This window comes from Amblyomma americanum, chromosome 6, assembly GCF_052857255.1.
Source record: "Amblyomma americanum isolate KBUSLIRL-KWMA chromosome 6, ASM5285725v1, whole genome shotgun sequence".
Classification (NCBI taxonomy): Eukaryota; Metazoa; Arthropoda; class Arachnida; order Ixodida; family Ixodidae; genus Amblyomma; species Amblyomma americanum.
In genome coordinates this window covers 22,322,392-22,347,097 of record NC_135502.1, presented here as the reverse complement: position 1 = coordinate 22,347,097, position 24,706 = coordinate 22,322,392, and the positions used below count along the sequence as shown (strand labels likewise).

The following is a 24,706-nucleotide window of genomic DNA, read 5'->3' as shown; positions in this document are numbered from 1 at the left end:
ATAAAGTTAGCGTTTGTGTGTGTGTGTGTTCTCGCCATTACCTCCCGTGCTGTGTATGCGCCATAAAAGTGCCACTCATTCTGTTTCATTTTGCTCAGTAAGATAACGCCTTACAGCACCGCATTTCAGATAAGAGTAAAGCAAACAAAATGACGGCAGTTTCCCAGGCGTCCGTGGCGCGAAAACGCATCGTGGGATAAGCAGCGTGTTCCGAGAAAACCAGAGAATAGTGCTGAAGCTCGAAAGTACCGCGGTTTGCAGCAAGCACTTTCCGGTAGTTACTTCATTTTAATTGTGGCGTTAAACTGTACACCAGCCACTGCACATGCAGTTCAGTATTAAACCCGTACTGCAGCTTACCACATTCAGCACTCATAGTATACCATACCCTTAAAGTTGAGGAACCATTCTGCGGCTGCCTTAGCAGCTTTGCAAACGCTTGACACGGGAAGAGGGGACTATCGAATTCCTTGAGACGTTTAAAGGAAAGGTTTTTTTTAATTTATTCAGTAGTATTCCGTGTGGTGGCGAAGTAGACACTTCCACTTACTACATATATGGTGTCTGCTGCTACGCGAAAGGGTGCACTCCCACATACAACAAAAAGGCAGTACTCGCACTCGCAGAGAGCTCTTTTTCCGGGACAACATCAGATGGCGCAACCGTATTTCACTGACCGCATTGACCTCCTGGCGGAGTCTGCGCCCCGGCCTCCATGTGGCCACGAGGGTATACTCCACGAGTCAAACGCTGCACTCGCATGCATGACCTGACAACAGCTTCCTGTCGCGCCGTCGTCAACCGCGCTGCCTAAGGCCACGCAATCACCGGCATTGTTCGAGTGCCTTTCTCTTCGTGCGCATGCGCAAGCATGCTAAATACCGCGTGCACTTTCCTCGCCGTACAAGCGCCCGGACTTCTTGCTGCGCCGCAAGGCACTAACCGGCGTCGCAGATGCACGCCAGGCACGCACTGAGTGGAGACGGGGGAGATGTCCGCCAACGGTCGTATTATGTACACACGCTAACACACGCAGTGGCGCGCACTACTCTTACGTGCACCAAAATAAAAGGAGTTCCCGCCTCCTTCCCGTGGCTACGTGAATGCCGGAGCTCTCTCCCTCTCTCGCGTGCTCGTCTCTGTGCACAGTCGTGCTTCGGAATACTTAAGCGAGACACTCCAGACAAGGGGGTTCGCGCGGTAAAAGACACAAAAGCGGGCAACGTTTACAGAATGACGACGACCGCAAAGTGGAAGAAAGATGGGGAAGTGGGGGGTAACCAGGCAGCGCCGAGAGATCAAGAGCGAGAGATAGGGGCGTCAGAACAGCTGCAAGAAGGAAAAAAAAAGGAAGGAAAACGAGACCGTTGTTAGGCGCGGCACTGGGCAAACAGGGAAGAACCAGTCTCGGCTCGGCGAAAGAACCAGGTATGCGCCGCTGGAGGACGGAAATGCCTACGGGCGAGTGTTCTAGCACACTGCGTCCGGAAGCACGGAGGCGCGCGCCGTCGAGGCGAGGTCGCGCACGGTGGAGCGCTGAACCCTTTCGCGAGATGTGTGTGTGTGTGCATTGTCAAATAAATCTTGAAATAAAAAAAACGATAGGTAAAACACGGTACTTCTGATTCCAACAGCGTGGCACCGTTTTTAATATCTGCAATGTCTGCAACGCGATACGACGGAATTTAGCAGATTCAAGTGTCTGGGATGCTCGACCTTTGTATACCTACGCTTTACGGTGACATGAAGTCGTGTGAATGGTGACAAGCAGATTCGCGTCGCATGCACTTAATCAGTTTCCGTGAGCATGCATAATTTGAACGGCATTTGTTCTACCTTCTTTCATACTATAAGCACAGCATTCATTAGCGCCTTGACGCACAACAATGGTCAATCATATACAGGGTGTTTTTTTATCTTTACAGATTTTTTATTATAAAAACTCTGAGAGATATGTCGGTGCTGTCTGTTGAGCTGGGTTGCACAGAAAGGCGGACATTATGTACCTTACGTGGATCAATAATTAGAGCATTAATTAACTTATTAACTAATAAAATTTCTTATATTTTTGATTTTAGGGCTCACAGTTATATTGAAAAATTGATGGCCTTCAGCATCGAAAGTGCGCCGTTTTTAAATTTCCGTAATCGGTGATATGGTTCGAAATATCGAACGTTAAAAATACCCATTTGAAATCTGTTGAGTTGGCTTTCCCGCATGACATAATTATAAAATGCCGTTGCTGCGCGTTGTATTGTCGCCGAAATCAAGTTAAATTCTTCTCCATCATCAAATACACCAACTGCGCCTGTATTTGTTATATAAAAAGTGCTAGAGACACTGTTTTATAAATTTGCAATGTGGAAAAGCCAACTGAAGGAGCTTTCAATTCCTTATTTCTGACGTTCGAACCACATTGCCGATTTAGAAAATTTAGAAGCAGAGTTCGCCTGCGATGTTGTCGGCCATCAATTTCGCAATCTAACCTTGCCAAGTAAAATCAAAACTAAAGCGTATTAATATTAGTTAATTAATCGTTTAACTATTATTTCATAATATGTACATACTTTCCGCCTTGCTGCACAATCCAGCTCAGACATGTATTTGCAGATACAAATACGCAAATATGTATTTGCATGTAGGCCCTGCAGGGGGACGCAGAGTGATAAGGTAACCGCCATCAACCTGTCATCCAATGTCAAGAAACCTTTTTAGTCACCGCAGTTAGTGCACATGCTTATATCAGAAGCTTAGAGGCGGTCGTATTCCTGGACTTATTTCATTTTGCAGAACTCTAGAAGCGCGACCATGCTGCCTAGTCAGGCCCAGTCCGGGCCTTTTGTTTCCTGAGCCAACTTGTATTAAATTGTCTCAAATAAAAAAGAAAAAAGGATTCCTACTCCTCCTTCGTGTAGTAATCACGCGCCGCAAATACACACTCAGGGCTCACCTTATGCGTGGCGAACGAAGCCGGTTGTCATGCACCACACGCCTTGATTTTCTTTCAGTTTCCTGGTCTTGTTGATTAGATTCATCGATGCTTCAGGAATAAGCATCTTAATCTCGTTTTTTTTTTTGCCGGTGAGTTCGATAGATCAGTTTGTATAGAACATAACGCATAATTACTGCCGCTCTGCCGCAAGCTTTTTTTTTTAGATAAAGGCCTGCAAAGTAGACATAAAAGCGTTCACCAAGCGGATTTTGACAAATTTTATAAAAAATCTATACCTTCCAGACAGGCAAAAATACTCGCAACTTATCACAAATAAAAACATCTGTATATTTACTCAAAAAATTTTCAGATACCTATCACTGATAAGTTTTATGTAATTCATAACCACAGTTGTCGAAAATAGCAGAGCATATAAGCGCGGAGCTCCACCTCTTCTTCATTAATAATTTCCGGTGTCTCTAAAAAATAATGGGAGCCACACCAATTGCAGATCTATAAAACTTAATAAATCTATAAATTGCGGAATATACAGAAATGTCAACTAAATTTAAGAGGTTGGACATCCACCCTTTGTTCGATCTTACGTGGAACCGCCCAGCTGCTAGTACCGTTGACACAGGTGTCACTTGTGAAATAAAGCCGCGATGTACCCTTTGGGAAAATGTCGAGCGAGTCTCATAGCTAGGATAAGTACCGGCGCAGCAGGAAATTTTTAAAGTAATATACACACGTTCAGACCGTGTGTTTTAAAACGTAGGTGTTGACGGTTTTTTTTTTTTTCCGTGACAGCACCAAGCACTAGCAAACAATTTGGGCACTACATCTTCATCTCGCTGTCGATCGATCAGTCTCGCTGTTCGTTGATCGATGTACAACGCGGCAAAGCCAACTTACAAAAATAGACTTTTGTAGAGGGTCGACTGTTTGGCTCCAAGAAGGCACAAGAAGGCCGCGAGACACGCCGGGCGCCCAGTTGGCCATCCTTCCGGCACGAATGCCTCACTCCGGCGAAGGCACGCGGTGTTCGTGCTTCTTCCGGAGCGCAGCAGCAACTCCGTACCGAAGTCAAAACATGCCCCGGCGCAGCCCCTTGTCGATCCCTTCCACAATCGGCCGCCGACGATCACGCGCGCGCTCGAAGCCGCCCGTTGGCCGCTGGGAGAGGAAGACGCGCAACACCCTCTAAATACTTTCTTAGACGCGCCGGTCGGTCAACCACTTTGAGCGCGCAACGCTCATCGGCGGCAATTCGAAGGCGCACGCGCGCTGCGGGCACTGCGGGTGCAAGCGGGCAGCCGGAAGTATGTAGTCGTAGGGAGCTGCGCACCGATGCTTCCTGCCCTCCCCCCCCCCCCCCCCCCCTCTTCCTGGACGGCGGCGCGTGCCCACTTATGTGAAGAAGAGGAAAGGAGGAGGCCAGGAAAGGAGGAAAAGGGGGGTTGACCTTTGACCCCCGACCCTGGCCTCCGCAGGCTTCTATCATGCGGACCCCCTCTGGCCCCATTCCCGTCAACGCGCGGCGGCGACTGGGAGGCGAGGAGGAAGGGGGTGGAACCACTTTCGCACCTCAGCGCACGTGCCGCGCAGGGTCGGCACGTGCGCGTATAGCTGTGCCTTTTAATGACGTAAAAAATCCATTATGATTACTTGATAACGGATGTTTTACGCTTTGAAGCCTAGGGAGAGGCTGTGAGGAACGCCGTAATGGAGGGCTCGGGATTAGTTTAGACCACCAAAACACCCGGGGTTCACAGGACTTTTGTCAATTAGCCTTTATCGCGATGCGGCCTCCATGATCCGGACCAGCGACCTCGGGCTCAGTCCACTGCGAACGGCCGCCATTCTGTTTCTTGAGAAAGCGAAGTAGGGAGGGAAAATAGGGGAAGGGGAAGGGGGGGAGAGAGGTGCGTTGTTACATATGACTAAATGAGCAGGTCATGAATGGAAGTTTACCATTATCCCTCAAGAGAAACGTGTATAACAGCGGTATCTTACCGGTACTCACCCATGGGGCAGAAACGTGGAGGCTAACGAAAAAGTTCACCTTTAATTGAGGACAAAGCAGTTAGATATGAGAAGGAAAATTATAGATGCAACGTTAAGAGACAGGAAGAGGGCAGAGTGGATCAGGGAACAAACGCGGGTTAATGAAATCCTATTCGAAATCGAGAACAAGAAATGGGCAGGGCCAGAGCATGTAATGCGAAGGCAAAGTAGCCGATGGTCGTTAAGGGTAGCGATTTGGAGAAGGCAAACGTAGGAGGGGCGGATGAGGTTAGGAAATCTGCGGGGATAAGGTGGCAGCCATTGGTGCATGAAAGAGTTAAATGGAGAGATATGGGAGAGGCCCTTGCCCTGCAGGAGGCGTGGTCAGGCTGATGTCGATTGGCGATGAAACGAGCAGGTGTATAAGTGGTGTGAGCGAACATATCAGAGCGTGACTGACTGGTCGAATCAGCGAGGAAGTGAATCTGATTAAGTGATTGGGCAACTGAGTAGCAGAGTGAATACAGTGAATGGGGGATCGAATGAGTGGTTAACCTAGTGAGTGCAGCAAGTAATGACCGATGAATTGAGGTCACTGATTGCAGTTATTAAGAGGGCAGATGAGTAAGTGAATGAGTAAGCAGGTGCGGTGAGTGAAACGAATAAAATTCAGCGACTAAGAAGTGAGAGCGGTGAGTGATGAAAAGACTGTCGAGCTTTTCAAGAGCAGCGCAGAACTTTTCTCTGTGCGTACTGCTCCGCTGCTTAGTCCTGATGAGTCTGGTGATTGGTAGGGACCAGGAGTTGGAAGGGTGGAACACTTCCGCCGACTGTATGGTTTCACTGCCGGACCCTGCTTCCCTGCTTCTCCTAGAAACGAGGCTTCCTATTAACATATAAGGACCGTACTCTCGACTGCAGTAATCAACAATCAAAGCTAGAAGAGTCGCATCTTTTTTTTTTTCCTTCTTCAACTGCATCGCCTTTGTCGTTTTAGACGCAAATAGGAAGCAGCTGCTTCCGGCCCACTGACATAGTTTTGATAACCTTTCTACGGATCAACGTAATGCTGTGAAGAGTATGCTGCTCCTTAAACACTGTGCCAGGGCTGCGCTGTCATCTCTTCGTATCATTCACGTTTATTTATGCAAGACGTTCATGTGGCGGATATATCGGTTAAAAGTGTTGCCATCTCCTATTTCCTCCATATTTGTAAATCAGTTATTCGACCGGTATGTCCCGTTACAGACGCAATACAGGAGAGCCTGGCGATGATTTGCCCTAGAATGCACATTATATGTGCGTGTGGATAATGACGATGGTGACGAAATATTTAACTTCAAACCGAAGAATCGGCCTCAACGCAAGCATTCGACACTGCAGCTGCCACTCAACGGCTTGCATCACACAATATAAGAGGATAGCATTTGGCTCCGACTTTTTTTTTTTTTTGATAGACTTCGATATTTCCTTCCTGAAAAACCTTGTCCCGTTGTTTTAAATGCCAGCCTTCTTCTGCGCTTTGGACCCTGAACGCCTCAGTTCTCACCGCTCTGCGAAGGCACATATCCTCAGTTCGAAATCTTTCTTCGTCGTCGCCACTACGAAGCCCAAGACGTTTAAACACTTCCGGAAATTCCCGTGTGAGGATAAAGAAAAGCATCAATATTGCGCTGACATTTAAAGTCTACGGCAACAAACACAACGAGCGAAGAGAAAAGCTTGGAAGGAGCAGAATCCCCAAGTGATACACGCCGGGGCTCGCGAAATCTTCTCAGCGATACCTTTCTTTTCTAAAGACAGTTTTCCGCAACACCCTTCAGAAGACGGCAGCCGTCTGCGGGTTCGCGCAACCGTCAGCAAAAGCGTTAACAGCATACAGTCGCACGCACTCATCGCCGTAACGAGCCCGGGAGCCTTCCGCGCTCTACTTCGCCCCAGGCCAGGACAAAACCGCCCGTGAAGAAAGGAAACGACGGGAAGTGCGAGGACGATCGTCATGAATCATCCCGGCTGTCGAGAGCCGGTATTCATTACCGCTGCGTGGCGCGTACGCGAAACCGCGCCGTCTAACGGCGTTCCCTGTGGAATGCGTCTGGAGCCGGCGTCTGTATGCAAATGCGGGGAATTACTGCGTGAGCTCGCACAAGTGGCTCGGCGGAAACGACGTCCACCAAGTCTTGGCTGCTGACGCCGGACTGCGAAGAAAAAAAAAAGGTGAATGCAAAAGCAGCGCGCAGAGTAAAGGGCAGAGGAGAAAAGAGGAGAGATACACGTCCCGAGATCGAGGCTATGTGGCGGTCGGCGGCGCCGTGTGCGTATAAACGTTCTTAGCAAAGAATGCGAGAGAGCATGTTAAAGCCTTCAGGGGCTTTAGCAGAAGCGTGTGCACAGCGTCACCTTGTCACGACTGTCGCCACGGAGGTTCGAGAATGCGGGGCGATCTCAGCGATCCATGGGCGACATTCACGTCACGTCGATCGAGCTCCCAGGGGTTCTTGAACTATACTCAACCAACTAGTGCCATAGCAAGACGTGGATGTTATCAGGCTGGTTGGACGTGCGCGTTGGTCGTAATGAGCAGTTGCATTAAGTTTCTGAAAGCTGTGGAGCTATCCGTCTTTGTAAGTTTCTATTTTCGTTTCGAAGTGTATATCTAGAAATGTGCGCATAGCGCAAATGACATGCAGGAAAGCACAGGTGTGTGCCAACCTCCATTCCGCATTGCTTTCTGATTCTTTCGTCTGTGCTTGCGGAATGCACGGGCCTTAATGTTGATTTAGTTAAGTCTAGACGCCATCTGCTGAAGCCCCTTCCGTGCAACGCTGCAGATATGTCAGGTCTTGTGTGATCAGACGCATGATTTCCACACCTGTAGAGGGAAGACGTCTGAAGACGTGAAAAAGTACACTCGAAGAGCTGCACCATGGAAAGCTGATAGCCTGCTTTTCCCACAATGGCCGCTACGTGTGCACACTGACGCCTGATATGGTGCTCGATAGAGCTGTGGGAAGCGATGGATGGACGACGGAAGCCTTTAAGGGCCCGGCGCACCGTCGACCGCTTTCCCGAAACACTCCTCAAGTGCGCAGCGGGCGTTCGCGCCTGACGCACGGTTGCTGACGGCGCGCCCGATCGACGGCCGTAACCTCCTTGACACGGCGCCAGACAGTGACGGATGACCGCGTTTGCTAAGGAGCGTTTGCTAAGGAGCAGTGAGAGCGGTGGCTCCTTAACGACTCAAGGAAGGCCCGATAATGCACGAGCGTGGCCTCTCGTTTTCTTTGGCTGCGTCTCGTCGATTGGCCCGCTGTGTGCAACGGAGCGCCTGCCTTCCACGGCTGCAAACGAACGTGGACAGTGCGTGTATTCATGCGAAGCAGCTAAAAGAATGGCTAGCTTCGGACGTCAGAGAGAAGCCACTCTGCTCTCACTGCGTGGGCCGATTTTCGGAAGCAACCTGACCCGGTATCTCAGTGGCTTCGTTCGAGTGCCACGAATAGAACGCCCATATGTCGAGATTTCATTGCTCGTTGAAGAATCTCAGATGGCCGAAATTAATCCGGAGTCCTTAACTAAGGCCTGCTTCATAGCCCAGAGCGCTGCTCTGGCGCGTGATATCGATTAATCAAACGATCTGTGGAAGCAAGGAGGACTACTGTACAGGGCGTCCCTCGTGCCGTTAACACACACGGCTAAAAAAAATGAAACGTTGTCAGAATGGTATTTGCGCTGTGCACTTTAAACATGAATGCGCCTATACAGGAGTAAGAAGGGAGTATAAGCTGTCCTCTTGCGCATTCCCTTTGATAAAAGGGAGTGTGCTACAGGGCAGCTTACTCCCCTTTTTACTCATTTCGTGTTTAGAATGTGATGTTGGCGGTCGCACAGAGCGAGCTGAAGAATAATCTGCTACCAACTCACCTTATGAATTATTCAAGATGAACAATTTAACAGTGAAACCGCTGATATGATGGTATTTGTGTGTGTGTGTGTGTGTGTGTGTGTGTGTGTGTGTGTGTGTGTGTGTGTGTGTGTGTGTGTGTGTGTGTGTGTGTGTGTGTGTGTGTGTGTGTGTGTGTGTGTGTGTGTGTGTGTGTGTGTGTGTGTGTGTGTGTGTGTGTGTGTGTGTGTGCGTGCGTGCGTGCGTGCGTGTGCGTGCTTTGGAACAAGCGAGTGAAACTCGAGAGGAGTAAAGCCACCCGAGAACACAACTGCGGACGCTTGCGCGTGTTTCTGCCCGCTAGGAATGCGGCGAATGTTGAACCTTACCAACTTCTCCTACTCTTACAACCAGACAACGCCCCTACCCTGCCAACTCAGCCAGTGTGCCAACTCTTCCAAAGACCTAACCTTTTCAAACCTGCCAACTCTTCTAACCTTCCAACTTCTTCGACTCTTGCAATTTCCACGGCTTTTCCAAGTTCTCCAATTCCACCAACCTGACAATTATAACCTACCAACTCTTCAAAAACGATAACCTTTCAACAAGCTGCCGCGACAACTTGGAGCACGCCGCGTCCAAGGCTAGTGGAGGCATGCACATAGTGTTCAAAACGCGCCCTCCTGGTGTACGGGTCTTCCACGCTTCCCGTGCTGTGTTGCCGTGTGCAGAAACCATTCTCACAGCAACGCTCCTATTACGAAAACTATGCCCCTAGTAGTTTTGATCCTTTTACACGATGCTGCTTTTTCGTTTAAACGTTTTGGATACCGCCAGCAATTGTAAAGTTGATTATTGTAAGTCAATAATTAAGCACCTGAAGCTTGCACTCGGCGACCGCCAGCAACACTGCTTCAATCCCAAGTCCGCCGCGTGTACCTGGTTTCTTTTGTCTTTACCCTTGCATCAATTAAGCAAATCACCGTGCAGGCATTTTAACCAGTCAACGTCCGCCGTTGTAAATTTTCACTCAACGTTTACCCTACGTGAAAAAGGGTGGAGGGGGATCCTAGGGGACCGCAGCGGTGGCCTAGTGGCTGAGCATCCGCCTCGCATGCGGGAGGTGCGGGGTTCGATCCCCTGTGCTCCCGGGCACGGACCGGTGATACAATGGGTACAAGCTTTCCCTGGCCTGGTGCTCGGCTTAATCGGGGTGAAATGCTTGGGAAATGGGTCTTTGACCCCACCTTGAGCAAACGAAGATACCTTGTGCCATGGTGCTCTTTGACCGCAGGTGCCCCTGCGCCATAAGAATTCACTATCATCATCATCATCAGTACTCTTGTAGAAAGTTGGCTAGCGGACTGAGACTCCCCCTCAACACATGTTCACTTTGTTTTCTGTTATCAAGGGTCCCACCTTCCTGCCCTCTCTCTATATACCATTCAGCCTACGTAGTGCCTCGGCACTTCTCGGGCACTTTCCTTCGCATCTATGCAGCTATTCGATATAAGGGCGGTGACTGGACATTTTATGTATTCACATAAAATGTCCAGTCACCGCCCTATATGTATAGAAACCGCAGCCACAGAAATCGATCGGCTTGGCTTCAACAAGTGTTGTGACGCGCGAGCACCTCAAGGAAAACGAATGTTACGAGTCTTTCGCGCATCAGTAATACGCCGTATACAGTGGTTCGACTCTCGTAGAGCTCCCGAGACGAGCACCCATTACAGGAAGTGCTCACTTCTGAAACTCACCATCGTCTTCTTCGCAGGTGCGTTACGGTGGCTCCCGGCGCTGTGGATGTGCGCTCTCCTTTTCGCCACTTCCACTACAGGTAAGGCTTCAATGGCACACATTTCTACGCATGCCTTTCTTTTTGCATGTGTGTGATCAAGAAAGGAAGAGCTACAGTATACACAGTGTCGATTCGTGGCATAAATTTGTCTTACCTCCAAATCCTTCCCGAAGATTGCCGACAATTTAGAAGTACGTGAGCGTGCTCGCAATTATACGTAAGTAGGGCACATACACCACCGCATTCTTTGTCACTAAAAATCTACCATTTGTAGGATTTCTTTGCGTGACTTGTAACCGCGATAAAACACATACCGTCCGTAAGACTTTGAGGATAACTGAAATTTGCCCTTATCACTTTTAGCATGGAGTGATAGGGCATCCACGCCAAAATTTAGCATGCCGTCCACCTCTGTCTGTTTGTCGCCGAGAGTTGCAGGGCATATACTTCCGTGTCCAGGACAGAAGACAACAGTACAAGAGAAGAGAAAACTACTGCACTAAATCGCCGCATTAGAGGCTATTTTACGCCACTCCTGCCTGAGCCCATAACTGGTCCTGCAATGTGTTACAAATAAATATATAAATATTTGTTTTCTCCAACATTACGTTCAAATGATAAATGATAAAACAAGAAAAAGGAGGGCTAATATGGCACTCTTATAATCTCGAGTTCAATGTTCATATGGCCTAAAAGTTAAAAAAAAACGTTTCTGTCTCTCTTCGAATTCGGTAGAGTTCTAGAACATTAAATATTCTGCAGTGCTTCGTAATCCGAGATTGTCCGACACTCGCCTATGTTTCACTGCGCCCCAGCTGCAGATCTGGAGAAGCGTTTATCGCCAGTATACGCAGCGTTTATCACTACATGAGGCATTGGCCGAATGAACTGCCCCTCTTTCTTCGCAGGGGACCCTGACCGGTACTCGCAGGTGAAGGAGACCACCAATGGCACCTACCTGTCCCAATACGAGTGGCGTGTGCACGACATGTACGCGCTACTGCAGCGTTCGTCCGTCATGCACGGCGTCAACCTGGCCGGTCCCGACTTCTACACGGGCAAGCCCGGCTACCGGGTGCGCCTCGGCCTATCCTTCGGCCGCATCAACCCGGCCAACGGGATCCCCTACATGGGCGTCTGGTTCACCATCCTGCGCGGCCGCTATGACGACGCGCTCGAATGGCCCTTCCAGTACCGCTTCAACATCACCGTGGTCGACCCGTCGGGCTCGGGACAAGACGCCCACGTCTCCATGAACCCGATGACGGCCATCTGCCGTCTGAGAAAGCAGTTCCAGAGACCCACCGAGCGCAGGACCGACGGCGTCGAAGGCTGCGGCAAGTCTTTCCTGGTGCCCCACAGCAAACTGCTTGGCTACGTGGCCGACGACAGCCTCTTGGTGCGACTGAGCATATTCCTCGAGGACAAGGGCGCGATTCCCAAGAGGGCCAAGGCCTACATGCGAGGGCACCAGCTCGTCTCCGAGTTCCAGTGGGCAGTCGACGACGTCGACTCCAAGTTAAAACAAGCCCGTAAGGGAGAGTTGCAGCCTCTGACCAGCGACCTCTTTTACATAAACAGCGAGAGCTACCTAATGGTGCTTCAGCTGACGTTCCACCCGGAGGACGAGCACCTGGGACTGTTCGCCGTAGTCATCCCTGGAGAGTTTGACGACTCGCTGGAGTGGCCACTCTCGTACAGCTTCGAGCTGTCCATAGTGGATCAGTCGGCGGGGTTCCTCACCGCCGACCGCAAGGGAGTCATCGATCCGACTTCTGGAGTGTGCCCGCTCAGTGCGTTCACTAAGCCGCAGTACCAGCCCAACACTCCGTGTGGATTCCGTAAACTCGTCTCATTCAGTGCCCTCGAGAGGAGCAACTTCAAGAAGGACGGCAAAATCCTTCTGCGCTTCACGGCGATCCTCGACCAGATGCCAAACTTCGCCTCCGTGTCGGTGAAAGATCGTCACCTGGTAGCCGAGTACGTCTGGAAGGTGCCCAACGTGGAAAGAAAGATTGCTTTGGCTACTTCCGGCAGGCCTTCGAACCTACTTAGCGAGCGCTTCTACACGAGGCACCAAGGATACCTTATGCAGATGCAGCTCAAGTTTCAGAACTACACCAACGGCAGCATCGGTGTCTTCCTTACGTTGCTGGAAGGCGGCTATGACTCGCTGGCGCAGTGGCCCTTCGTGAAGCGGTTCGACCTCATCATCATCGATCAGCAGCACGGCAAGAGGGGTAACGACGTAGTGGTAGCCGTAGACCCAAACAACCCATACATTAAGAACGAGGCTTGCGTAGGGTCCTTTTGGAGGCCTTTCGGTCGCAACGACGCGTGCGGATCTTCGAGTGCCATCTCTTACGATGAAGTTTATAATCGAAAGTACATCCGCTATGGGAGCCTTCTGGTCAAGGTTGTCGTCTACATGGAGGAAATCGAGCCACCCAATATGGCAAGGCTTGTGTTCCGCGACGACAGCGTAGTCGCAGAGTATGACTGGCTAGTACCGGATATCAAGCAAAAGGTGGTCCAGGCAAAGCTGGGTAACGCGCAGTTCGTAGACAGTGACAAGTTCTACCTGACTAACGGAGGCTACCGGGTAATGTTGCGTCTGTACCCGGAGAAAGCGCCTGGATACGTCGGCCTGTACGTGGTCTTCACGCGAGGTGCCTACGACGACGTGCTCGAGTGGCCTTTCACGCACAAGTACGAAATGGTCATTGCCGACCAGAAAGACGACGCCTCGTCGGACATCGTGCACACGACATTCGCGGCGTCCGGCTGCCCAGACATTGCGCTTCAAAAGCCCGCCCAGGAACTGGCCGAATGGAGTTGCGGCGAAAGCCGCATGGCCAGCCACGCAGCGCTCTTGAATGGTGGCTACGTCCGCGACGGCGCCATTCGAGTGCGCTTCCGCGTGTTCCTCAAAGAGTATGCGAGTCATGTGGCCTCCGTGGCTGTACGGAACAACGCACTCGTCTCTGAGTACCTGTGGGAGCTAAAGGACGCTCCGGCTAAGGTGAACCTGCTCAAGAACGGCGGCTTCTCGAAGGTCGAGAGCCCCGTCTTCTACACGGGGAACCAGGGATACGCCTTGAGGATAAGCCTCGTCCTCAACAGAGTGACGACGCCGCTGCAGAGTCTGGCTAGCAACGACGACCAGAGCGTTCTGGGCATCTACTTCACCATCTGGAAGGGCAGGCACGACGGTGTGCTGAAATGGCCCTTTCCCCACGTCATCACGCTGGCCATCGTCGACACGGCGAGCGGACGGGCGGACCTGTCCAAAACGGTAGACCCGACGCACGCGCGGTGTCCGCCCGAAGCTTTCCACAAGCCGAAAGCGATGCGCAACGAACATGCCTGCGGGTTCTCGGCCTTCATGGCGGTCGACAGACTCGGGGACTACATGCGCGATGGGTCGCTGGTGATCAGGGCCACGATCGACATGAGGAGCTGACGGCCGCGGTGAACTAGGCTCGCACTTGTTAACTGTGTGCCATATATCAACAATCTTTGTAGATCTCTTACGTACACCAGCGGATGAACCGACGGACACAGCGTGCACTGCTGACCATGCACACATGTGTACACATGTGAATCGTCATGTGCGTGTGCTGAGCCGGGAACGTTAGCGCTCACTTGAAAAGCATGCTCCTTCCAGTGCACAGTGTCCAATGTTCTGCGCATGAAAGCTGGGCACGTTTAGTGGACTGCATTTTACCGCTAAGACACTTAGCGCACTTGCTTTGCTGGCACGAGAGAATGATAGAGCACGCATCAGCCCACTCTTGCGCCAAGCCTTTTAGACGCCGGGCCGCCCAGTCAACAACCGCCAGTCAGCCTTGGGACGGTTCGTACGTTTATAGAAACGGTGGATATTCTCTCTCTCCACACAACAGACTCTTGCGTGCTGTTGTGTGACGTTCTCACAAGAGGATGCACTGCATTGAAGCGTTGGCTGTACGATGTGCGCATTCAATGTGACTATACACTGCAGCTTGCGGAGGCTGTGAAAAGCTTCCAGACACTCAGAGCCAGTTTCGCAGCACTTACGTAAGCGTCAAATGGGCGCGTTCGCACCGTCAAAGCATAACACATTCCAATACACAGCCTCGAAATCTCCCTGAGCTAATGCGCAGCTTGCCAGGAATTTCAAGCAGCCACAAGCGTGCAGTTCAGCACCGCGGACGTGCGCACTCCACGGACGTGGAATGCGAACGCAGATAGCAAGAAAAGCTTGAACTGCTATGGTGCAATAACGACCGACAGCAAAAACATTCCTATGGCGAAAGAAATAAAACAAAAAATATTAATACGCCAGAATGCCTGAGGCGCAAGAAAAAGGAGCTCCACAGAAACTGTTCAAAAGGTTAACTTAGCATTTTTTTATTTTTCGCTTTTAGGCAAAAATAACATGCGAAAGATAGCTGCAAAATTGACCAAGGCTGACGACAATTTCATGTATTACGTTCTCAAAAGGATGCAGGCTAAGAATTATTCTTTCACCAAACCTGGGAGTCAGATTATATGGACTGCATGTTTATTGCTCCAGAGTCCAAGGGCATTGACCAAGCATGGCTTACAAAAAGGAAACCAGACAAAAAGACCTTCAAAATGCTGCTTTTCCAGTCAAACGTCGCCAACTGACAGCCCAATATGTTATATGGTTTACGGGTGCTTAACGTTCCAAAGCAACTCAGGCTATGAGGAACGCCGTAGTGAAGGGCTCATTAAACCAATTTATCATGTGATGAAAGAACGCTCGCCCTGCGTCTTAGATCATATAACAACGCCAGGAACCAAATGTGCGCCAAGTGTGAAGAATTTTCCATCAAGAATGAGAAGCGTTCTCGATCCAGTCTCGCTGAGGCCACCAAAGAATGGTTTTGGAAGAAAGCGACTGCGTGAGTTTATGGCATTAATGTTCCCCTGGCAATGATGTCTTTACACCAAAAGAAAGGCGTGGTCTCGACAACGCAGGAAATGCACATGCATGCAATGGTCAAAAACACGACTGGGGTCACGGATAACTATAAGAACGGCTCTGCATGTCTGCTAGCCGCCGCGGTGGCTCAGTGGTTATGGTGCTCGGCTACTTACCCGAAAGACGCGGGTTCGATCCCGGTCGCAGCGGTCGAATTTCGATGGAGGCGAAATTCTAGAGGCCCGTGTACTGTGCGATGTCAGCGCACGTTAAAGAACCCCAGGTGGTCGAAATTTCCAGAGCCCTTCACTACGGCGTCCCTCATAGCCTGAGTCGCTTTGGGACGTTAAACCCCAATAAACCAATCTGCATGTCTGCTCAACATAAGTTTGTCCTTCACTGTATAAACCGCACGTAGAACTTGGTGCTGGGCTAGTTCACTTATTCTTTGAAATTGAAGGTAGCACTAAAAGGAAGACCACAGAAAAGGGATGAGACGGAGTTAGCGTTCTTTGTTGTGTCGGCCTCTTTCTGTGGTCTTCCTTTTAGCGCTACCTTCAATTTCAAAGTATAAACCGCGTGTTTCCTATGTACCGGATTTTCTCCCCATTCTAATCATATAGGCACTACATTCGCTTCATGGTGGTCTTTTGCTGTTTCCTGATCCGGTTAGATAAGAACTCCATTTTCTCTATCTTAGCTAAAAATCACACTAGTTAACATCAGTCAAGGTAGTTATAGGCGAATGAAGGTGCCTGCCCACTGCAAGATAAACGAAGGAAGCCAACAGTGACTGAAACGAAGGAAAACATTGTTTAATACGTGGTGCTAATCAATGGGAAATTAACAGTGTAATCATTTTACGGTTATATAAGATCACTGATTTGAACGTAGAAGAAAAAAAATAACCACACGTCGCCGGTGGGATCCGAAACCACTACCTTCGAATTTCGCGTCTAGTGCTCTACCAACTGAGCTACGATAGCAACTGTCCAATTTTCTACTTAAGGGGGCATTTCGTGTAACCGAACTTAACCACGACGACAAACACGCATTAACCCCGAACCTTCGCCCAAGCGGCTAGCGCTGTAAGAAGCTGATTCCAGTCTGATGCTGTTCATTTGATAAGTGAACAGCATCACTTGGTAAGCAGTTCAAGACTGACTTCGCGATGCATGGGAGGGCGTTGTCCCTGTTTAGTGTTAGGAAATCCTAGCCGTGCGCGGCTGACAGTTAGGTGGAGGAATGATGTGACTGGAGATCGAGAAGCCTATGTACAACTTTGTCCTCCTCCAGTAGGCATCATGGAGGTAAAGCGTGCAGAGGTTTTCCATGCATTGTGTGACCCTCTGGTATACCGGTATCTGGTGCCATGTTATACCGCCAGAAATACTTGTGCACAAAGAGATGCAAAGCTAACGACTCATTGCTTCAAGAAGCGTTTAAATCCGTTTAAAGAGAATACTGTTGCGCTTCTAAGCGCCTTGACCTTAAAAGTGTTACGAGAATGCTAAGCTTCGGGCAGTACCGACGCGAAGAGAAGGCAAGAATGGCGGCTTCCACCCTGAATATTTTCCGGGACACGCTACCGTTAAATTTTGAAGTGAAAGCTTCACTGGGCTACCTCGTAATGATTTCGCGGTGCTTGCGGTTTGACCTTCAAGTGAGCCAGAGGTCAAACCAAGACTAAGTAACTATTGTGTCCTACCACATGCTACCCCAGGCACCTCAAGGTCAAATACAAAGTTAAGAGACTATAATGAGATTATGACGTGGACACCTCAGTCGCGCTTTAAGCTACGTGGAAGCAGTGACAGATGTGAGTTGCATGCGTTGGCATTCACAATGTTGTAGCAGAAACGTGGCACTGGCGTTAGCGTTGACGGCGTTCTAGACACCCATGATTTTGAGGGAAGGAAGGCGCATAACTGGCTGCCTGGGGCAGTGTACGCCTCAGTCGAGCTTTGAGGTACCTGGCGTGGTGCGGCGTGGCTGCGTTGGGGAGAGAGAGATGTGAGCTGCATGCATTAGCGCTGACAACGTTGTGGCAGACACGCGCCACGGCAGACGCGCGCAGCAACAGGCCGCAGCGTACATTGGGTGACCGACCTCTTGTAATCAACCATTAATTTAACCGAGACCCGGCACGGTTGGCGCGTTGCCTAAGCCAAGCCGCGTATACTTGCCCGATACATCACAGCTTTCGGTCTCAAACCAGGTTCAGCAATAGTTGAACCGCAGCTAATTTTTGTTGCGAAAGCAACACTACGCCAGCCAGCGAGCCATTTCGGCTCGTCGCGCACTTCAGCCGTATGCCGTGGCCGACGAACGGCCTTGAGCCGCCGTTGCCTAGCAACACCGCAGCCGCGCTCCAACAGAGGCCGCTGCCGTCGCCGCTCGCTCCACCAGATGTGCTCCGCTGGGGTAGAGGGAGAGGTGTCGCCTCGCGGGGGGGGGGGGGGGGGGGGTGTATATATATATACGCGCTTCGCCTCGGTGTATTGTAGTCGTTATGGAGAGCGCGAGAGACATAACGACAGAACGAAGCGAGGAAGAGACAATGGGCTCAAGAGACGCCAGAAGAACGCGCCGCACGACCCGAGAAGCGTCGTAACGAAGATGCGGCTAGAAGAAGCCGTGCCACGTCCCGGAGTGACTCTTCAACTGCGGAAAAGACCTGTTTGAGTTCTCGAGAGCGTCGGAATGAGACGCTGCGTAGACGACGTGCCGAGGAAACGAAGCTTTTGCAATTCAACTAGGGTTAACCAGAGCTAAACCACAGCCAATTTTTTGCGAAGAGCTTCGTACAGAACCCGTTGAAACGAGTATGTCAAGCTCTTGCTGGTGCATTTTGTTCAGTGTATTAGTTTTATCACGATGAGGAGCAACGCAATACCACAGATGTATCTATTGCCTACCGAAAGTTTGACTGCTCTCTCCCCACCCCCTCCCCACAATCTTCACGCCACCGCACAAAGAATATCCTGGCACCGTCCATGGTTTCAGATTCATAGGATAATAGCGGCCATCATGTACCACTTAAAGACGTGATCCGAAAAGCTCTTGCCAATTAGTATGCGCTGAATATTGTTCCTAGCGCAACGGCATGTTATCTAAAGGCAAAATGGCTACCACCACGATTAGCAAAGGGTATGCCTTGTAGTGCGGACGCCGATTTCTCGTTGTAGTCAGTTATTAATGCGAAAGCGTTAAAATCCTAATCGGGAGAAAAATTGTCGTCGGTTATAAATTTCGCCCATTGGCTGGAGAGAAGTGACGTCACCAGACTGGACGTGATGTCACTTCCTGTAAAGACCAACAGCTTCTAATGCTATCGCAGTACCAACACGTAAGGTAATTACGTGTTTCTGCAAATTTACAGTTCCGTTATAGCCTCCTATATAGTACTTAAATCATTATAGCCTCCCACGACTCCATAGTACGCACAGTCTGACCGATTGCCATGAAACTTAACACATCGAAACCTTCACTGGAGCGGTTTTTGTATAGGTAGCGTTTCTGCGGTTTCTGCACATTGCTCTCAATAAAACTTGCGAAATGCGTGGCACATGCATCAGAAGCACACATATTGAATATCCTGTGCCATGCTGTGCTCTCCAACACTGTGATGTTGTATAAAACCTCGCGAGCAGCCAGTCAGTCGCATATACCTATATACGGGATTTTGCGTATGCATCATTTTGCGGATAATTTTAGCGCCACAATTTCGATCAAAACTTACTATAAAGTGAAAACTGATCATCATCCTTGCGCTGGGCGCTGTTGTTGCTGATAGGAAGAAAGAAAAGTGCGCGGGCCTGCCTACTGGCCCAAGCCGAGCCACGCTCGCTGCCGCGTGCTGGAAGTAGGAGAGTTAAAGGATAGAAGAGCAAAGATAGAAAGAAAAGCCGCGCGCTAATATGCCCCGGGCCGATCCCAGAGGAAGTGCAATACCGGGCCGACCCGTGCCAGAGTGCAAGCCGGGCACTCCGCCATATTCCAAAAAAAGTAATATCTTGAGTCCAAGGACCCGCAGCAGATATCATGGTATCAGATATCATGGTGGTGCGCGCTGGGCGCGACCAGCAACAATACCAAATCATTTCTGTTCTCCCAAAACGTACCGGTTTTCGTGTTGTTTTTAGTCCTCGACTCGTGTGCTAATTCGGTATTTTGAGATTGTTAGACTTTCTTGCTATGTGTTGTCTGATTTGGCGCGTTTTCTTTTTCTATTCATATGCACTAACTAGACGCCCCTCCCCCCGCCCCCCCCCCCTCCAACATTTTCTACTCAGTTACCGTTGCTATAATAGAACACATCTTTTTCAAGGCAACCTAAATGTCAAGAAAGACCAGGAGACGATTCGCCGTCTAGGCAATGCCACTCAGCATGCCATGCCAAGACCAGCTTTTGATTTTGAGCTAGGACTTCCCTACCTCATGCTTCCTGAACAGGCTGGTGAAATGACAAAGGCCGCTATTATCTATTCAATGTATTCGTAACTTCTACCACCGCTGAACTGTTGTTCCAACCCAGCAGCTTGGCTCGGTTGACACGGGCATAGTATGCGTATGTCCGACAAGTATAGATGACGTGGTCCACATTTAGAGGAATACTCCAAAGGACAGAAAATTTGCCAGTGGCAGTCACGGAAGCAATGTTGTCCTGAAAAGCACGGCCAGAATGTGGCTTGCTGCTCCGAGTTGTTAAAGGCTGCACAATAAAGATGTTGTTACTTTTCGCCAATTCCCTTATTCACTTTCTCGTTTTACAGCGAAAGCAGTTACACGGGCTAATGCGGGCTAATTCTGTGCTGTAGAGCATCAACATACGATCATGCCATGGTCACTGATTCATGGTCACTTGATGACACGTCACCGGCACATGACCGTGTGCCTGTTGAGATTGTTGTGGTAGCTGAGGTTGCCACAAAGTCTGTCTGAGACTTTACGGTAGATCTTAGCCAAAGACAGATAGCAAAAGATAGTATCAGCACAGCGTTTGGCAGCGACCACTGCTTTACGCCCCGTGCATCTCCTGTATAGAGCCCCGCTGAAAACGGTTGGGTCGCTCTCTCCAGCTTCCCCATAGCCCTCACGTGATTGCCGAGCGTGCGGGTGCGCAGGCATTTAAAGGTATTGTGTCGTACCTTTAAGGCAAAGCTTGTGTCCCCTCCAGTTTTCTTAATGAGAGCATTTAGGCTGCCCCCTCACAAAAATTTCCAGCTTCGTAACAAAATTCTCCGATTTGTCAATTCCCTGATGACATCATCAGGGTCACGTGACCCCAAATGACCAATCGGAGAGCATCGCAACATTGGAAATTCTCTACGAAATTGCCCGATTGGTTGAGACAGGTCATGTGACCTTATGATGCCATCACAACGCCCACCGTGGAAGGTGGCGATCTGCCCACCGGATTGTGAGCAACCTGCCCATCGTTGCTAAATCCAGTGCAGTTGCCACCTGCCCATCGTGGCACTACGCTTCAGCTTACGGGGGCTCGAGAAGAGCAACCCGAGTCTCGCAAGCTGTACCGCTGGCTGTTTTTGAAAGAGCCACCTGCCGGGGCAGTGGCGCATCGCTGCACCACTGCGCCAGAATTGTTATGAGGACTCCCCACGACCTACTGAATGCTACTGAGTGTCGTGACGTCATCAGCACCACGTGACCATCAGTGAACTAATCATAAGACGCCATGAAAGTTTAAAATATGACAATTCCCAGAATTTGGAAGTTGACATCAGGTCTCTTCTTTCACCCAGCAGATGCGTCGAAGCAGTTGAAACCAAAACTAACCGGAGTTTCCTACCCTTGGAAGTTTCTTTGTCTACGCATTGCGCTTGAAGAAAAAACCGACAGATCCAGTTTGTTTTCCTGGACAGCGCATGGTGCCGATCAAGAGGGAAGTGATAAAGGAGCATGATAGAAGTGCTGCGAAGGCAGTCTAGCGAACACGCTGAATGAGACTCGGCAATGGTTTTAAACGCCTATGACGAATCAGACAAGGTATAGTGGCGTGCTGTTGAGCTAGTGAGGAGCACACTTTATTGCCGTCAGCATGACTGCTATTTGAAGCTGCTCTGGTAGCATATGTGTGATTGCTTCCTCGTGTGCTGTCCACTTTTATATTAGATATTGAGTCTGTGCACACAACACAATTTAAAGTGTATTCTTCAATAAGATTGCGGCATAATAAAACTGAAGTTAGTTCGGAAAACCGTTGCAATGTGAGCGGCACCACTTTGGCCCTTCAGGTTCTATATTGCCCACCCGTCACACTTGTGCCGAAAGAGCACTTTGCTTTTGCAAGTCTCAATGCGCACAGCAAGTATCGTAAGGCAGACTAGATTCTAATATTAAAGGGGCTGTGAAAGAGGCTCTAATAAAGTGCGGCATGCCTGAGATATTCAAGCACGCCGCTTCACGAATAGTGTCCAGCAAGGATTTTTTAAATGCGCTTTGTAGAAGCTGAGTTATCTGTAGTTAAAATTTGAATTTCAGCATCCTCGAGCCTTTCCCTCTCCTCGTCACTTTTTGCACGCTGGAAGGTAGGCGCTCCTTCGCCGACACCCCTCTGGGAGCGGAGCTTCCCGACACACCGGAGCTAAGCGGCTTATTGGCCGCGGCCACGGTAGCTGCCTGACGTCTGAAAGAATCTAACCAATGGCCACCTCTTATCTTGTCTACGCAGATGCGGGGGACGGAGGAGGGTGCGAGCATGAAAAGGTCGCCGGGAAGGGCTCGCCAACTTTGACGCGTGATTGTGGGTCGTCTGGTGCGTGTAGAAGAGTATTATTTGGCTCTGGTTTTCATGGCAACACAGTGCAGTGACTAAGTGAGTTAATGTGCTCTCCTCGGAAGGCGTTTCAGAGCCCCTTTAAACTAGCGCTTCATTCTATCGAGTTATCATGGTACGCCTCTTAACCTGCAAGCAATACACTTTTGTTTTGCACACTGTAGTTCGATGTGGTGGCTCAGAATTAGCGCAGGTTTAATGCAAACACAGATTTATTTATTTTTTATTCCCATGTGGCGGAGTTTACTCTTTAAGATACATTGTGCATGTGTACAAGGCACAAAAAGAGGATGCATGCACACTTATCAGCTGCTGTATACTTTGTTACCTCCTGATCATAAAAAGCAGCACAAGAAGCAGAGGCAAGCCTTCAGGGAACAGCCCATTTCGGTGACTGAATAAACCATTACTGCGCACAACAAAGACCACGACTGAACACGTAAGGTACAGGACAAGCGCAGTCATGAAACAGTACCAACTAGCCCAACCTGCTGCTGTATTACAGTCATTTCGGTGGGCAGTGGAGCAAATTGTTTCGTGACGCTCAGCTGCTTTACATGCTAATGGCAGTCGCTGCACTACTCCCATTCGTAGTGGCATTCGGGAAACACAGAGAAATGCGTTCACTGGGAGTTTCTGCAGTTCTTTGAGCATACTATGGCATGACAGCATTTCTTTGTTTTTTTACGTGATGCAGACATTACGTGAGGTAAAAGCTTCGACTGATCACGATTTTCGCTCACCACACATGCTCATCTGTGTATAAAAGCTAGGAGAGTGGGCTTTGGCAGCCCCGAGAGCGTTCGCGTCCCGAACGAACAGGTGGCACAACCACCGCAATGCTCGGGGTGTATATGTGAACAACGGCTCCCAAAACTGATGTAAAATGTCAACCAGAGAGCCACGCCAGCGCCTCAACCCTCTGTTGCAGGCCCATTATCCCCCATTCCCTCCACTGCCGCAAGAACAGTCACGACGACTAGAAATGCTTGCATCGAACTTGCCTTCCACAACAGAACTAGTCAAGGACAGCGCACACGTAGGCACCCACCCAGTCCGAGCAGTGACATAGCAGCGCAGCAGGTCGCATGCCGATTAGTCAGTATAAGGCGTCCCGTATGACATCACCGGAATGAGCCACGCTAATTGGATCCCGCGCAGTGATGTCACTGCAAGGCATAATGGCAACGTGCCATACTGACTTGTCCAAACACCGTGAGGTCGTGACATAAGGACGTCACGCGCACTTTGCCAGAGAAGACAAATAATAATGAATAAACAATATTACATTCACTGCCTCAAACAGCTTTCGCTCAACTTCGCATTGCGCAGTCGTAACTGTCTTCCAGGATTTTTTTAGGATTCACTACTGTTAGAATTATGAGGCAGCCTTCATTTTTCAATGATGAAAAAAATGTTTTCAGTCTTCATTCAGGCTAGCTGTAATGTAGAGTGAACAAAACTGTCCAATTTGTCATCAAACCTTTGATGGTCACTGCTGTGCATGGACGGCCGTGATTATGTGTTCGAAACTTCGCATCATCAGGGAGGTAGCGACATCTCTTGAGACTTGAAAAACATTTTGTTTATATCTTATGCAGAGCTTTTCATGCTTTACTATCCGGCGCTCTCATAGTGTCGGTTTCTGCGCGCACGCCTTCTTCACTGTTGAAAACGCACAACAGCTGGCTGATTTTTACGCTTCATTTAGTTTATTGCCAGCACGCCACATGGTGTTATAGCTCTCCGCTTTTCTTACTGTTTACTTCGAGGTGTCGACTTATGCTTTGTCGGTTCATTATGGCAGTGCAGTACAAGTGGCCCAATAGAAGTTATTCTAAGACTGCAACACTATCCGCTCACTTTTTTTAAATTTTTGTACAGAATTTAGTCATTCCGTTCTTTCTGTAGTACTAAAAAAAGCTGACCACGAGCACGTTTTGTGTTAAATAATTCTAATTTGATGACAGTATTCACCGACGCCACAGCGGCCGCCATTTTGTTGTCTGTGGAGGACTATGAAAGGCTGCGGATGTGTCCAATGGGATTATCGCCTTCTGCTTTGGCCTGTACTGCTGCAGCTATGCGCCGGACAACAAAATGGCACCCATTATGTCAAGTGAATACCCCCTTACAAAGCAAGCTGGTCAGTTCAACTGGAAGTTATATTGGGTTTTGTGGCACAAAGCAGCTGAGAAACGGATGGTAGGCAATGGTAACAGAGTGGATTCCAAGAGTAGGCAAGCGTAGCAGGAGGTGGTAGAACATTAGGTGTGCGGATGAGGGAAAGAAGTTGTGATGAGATAAAGGGTTAAATGGAGAGGTATGGGAGGCCTTTGTCCTGCAGTGGGCAT

General features: G+C 49.6%; 1 protein-coding gene across 2 annotated transcripts in view; it reads left to right on the top strand.

Moving 5' to 3' along the window:
* The window catches only part of LOC144136443 (uncharacterized), a 38,590-nt gene extending 22,674 nt beyond the window's left edge, over positions 1-15,916 (top strand). For both annotated transcript variants that reach the window (XM_077668774.1, XM_077668773.1), the window contains exons 3-4: positions 10,600-10,662; positions 11,532-15,916. In XM_077668774.1, coding sequence (XP_077524900.1) covers positions 10,600-10,662; positions 11,532-14,086 — 2,618 coding nt within the window. In that variant the 3' untranslated portion in view covers positions 14,087-15,916. The remainder of the gene's footprint in view (positions 1-10,599; positions 10,663-11,531) is intronic.
* Positions 15,917-24,706: the final 8,790 nt, after the last annotated feature.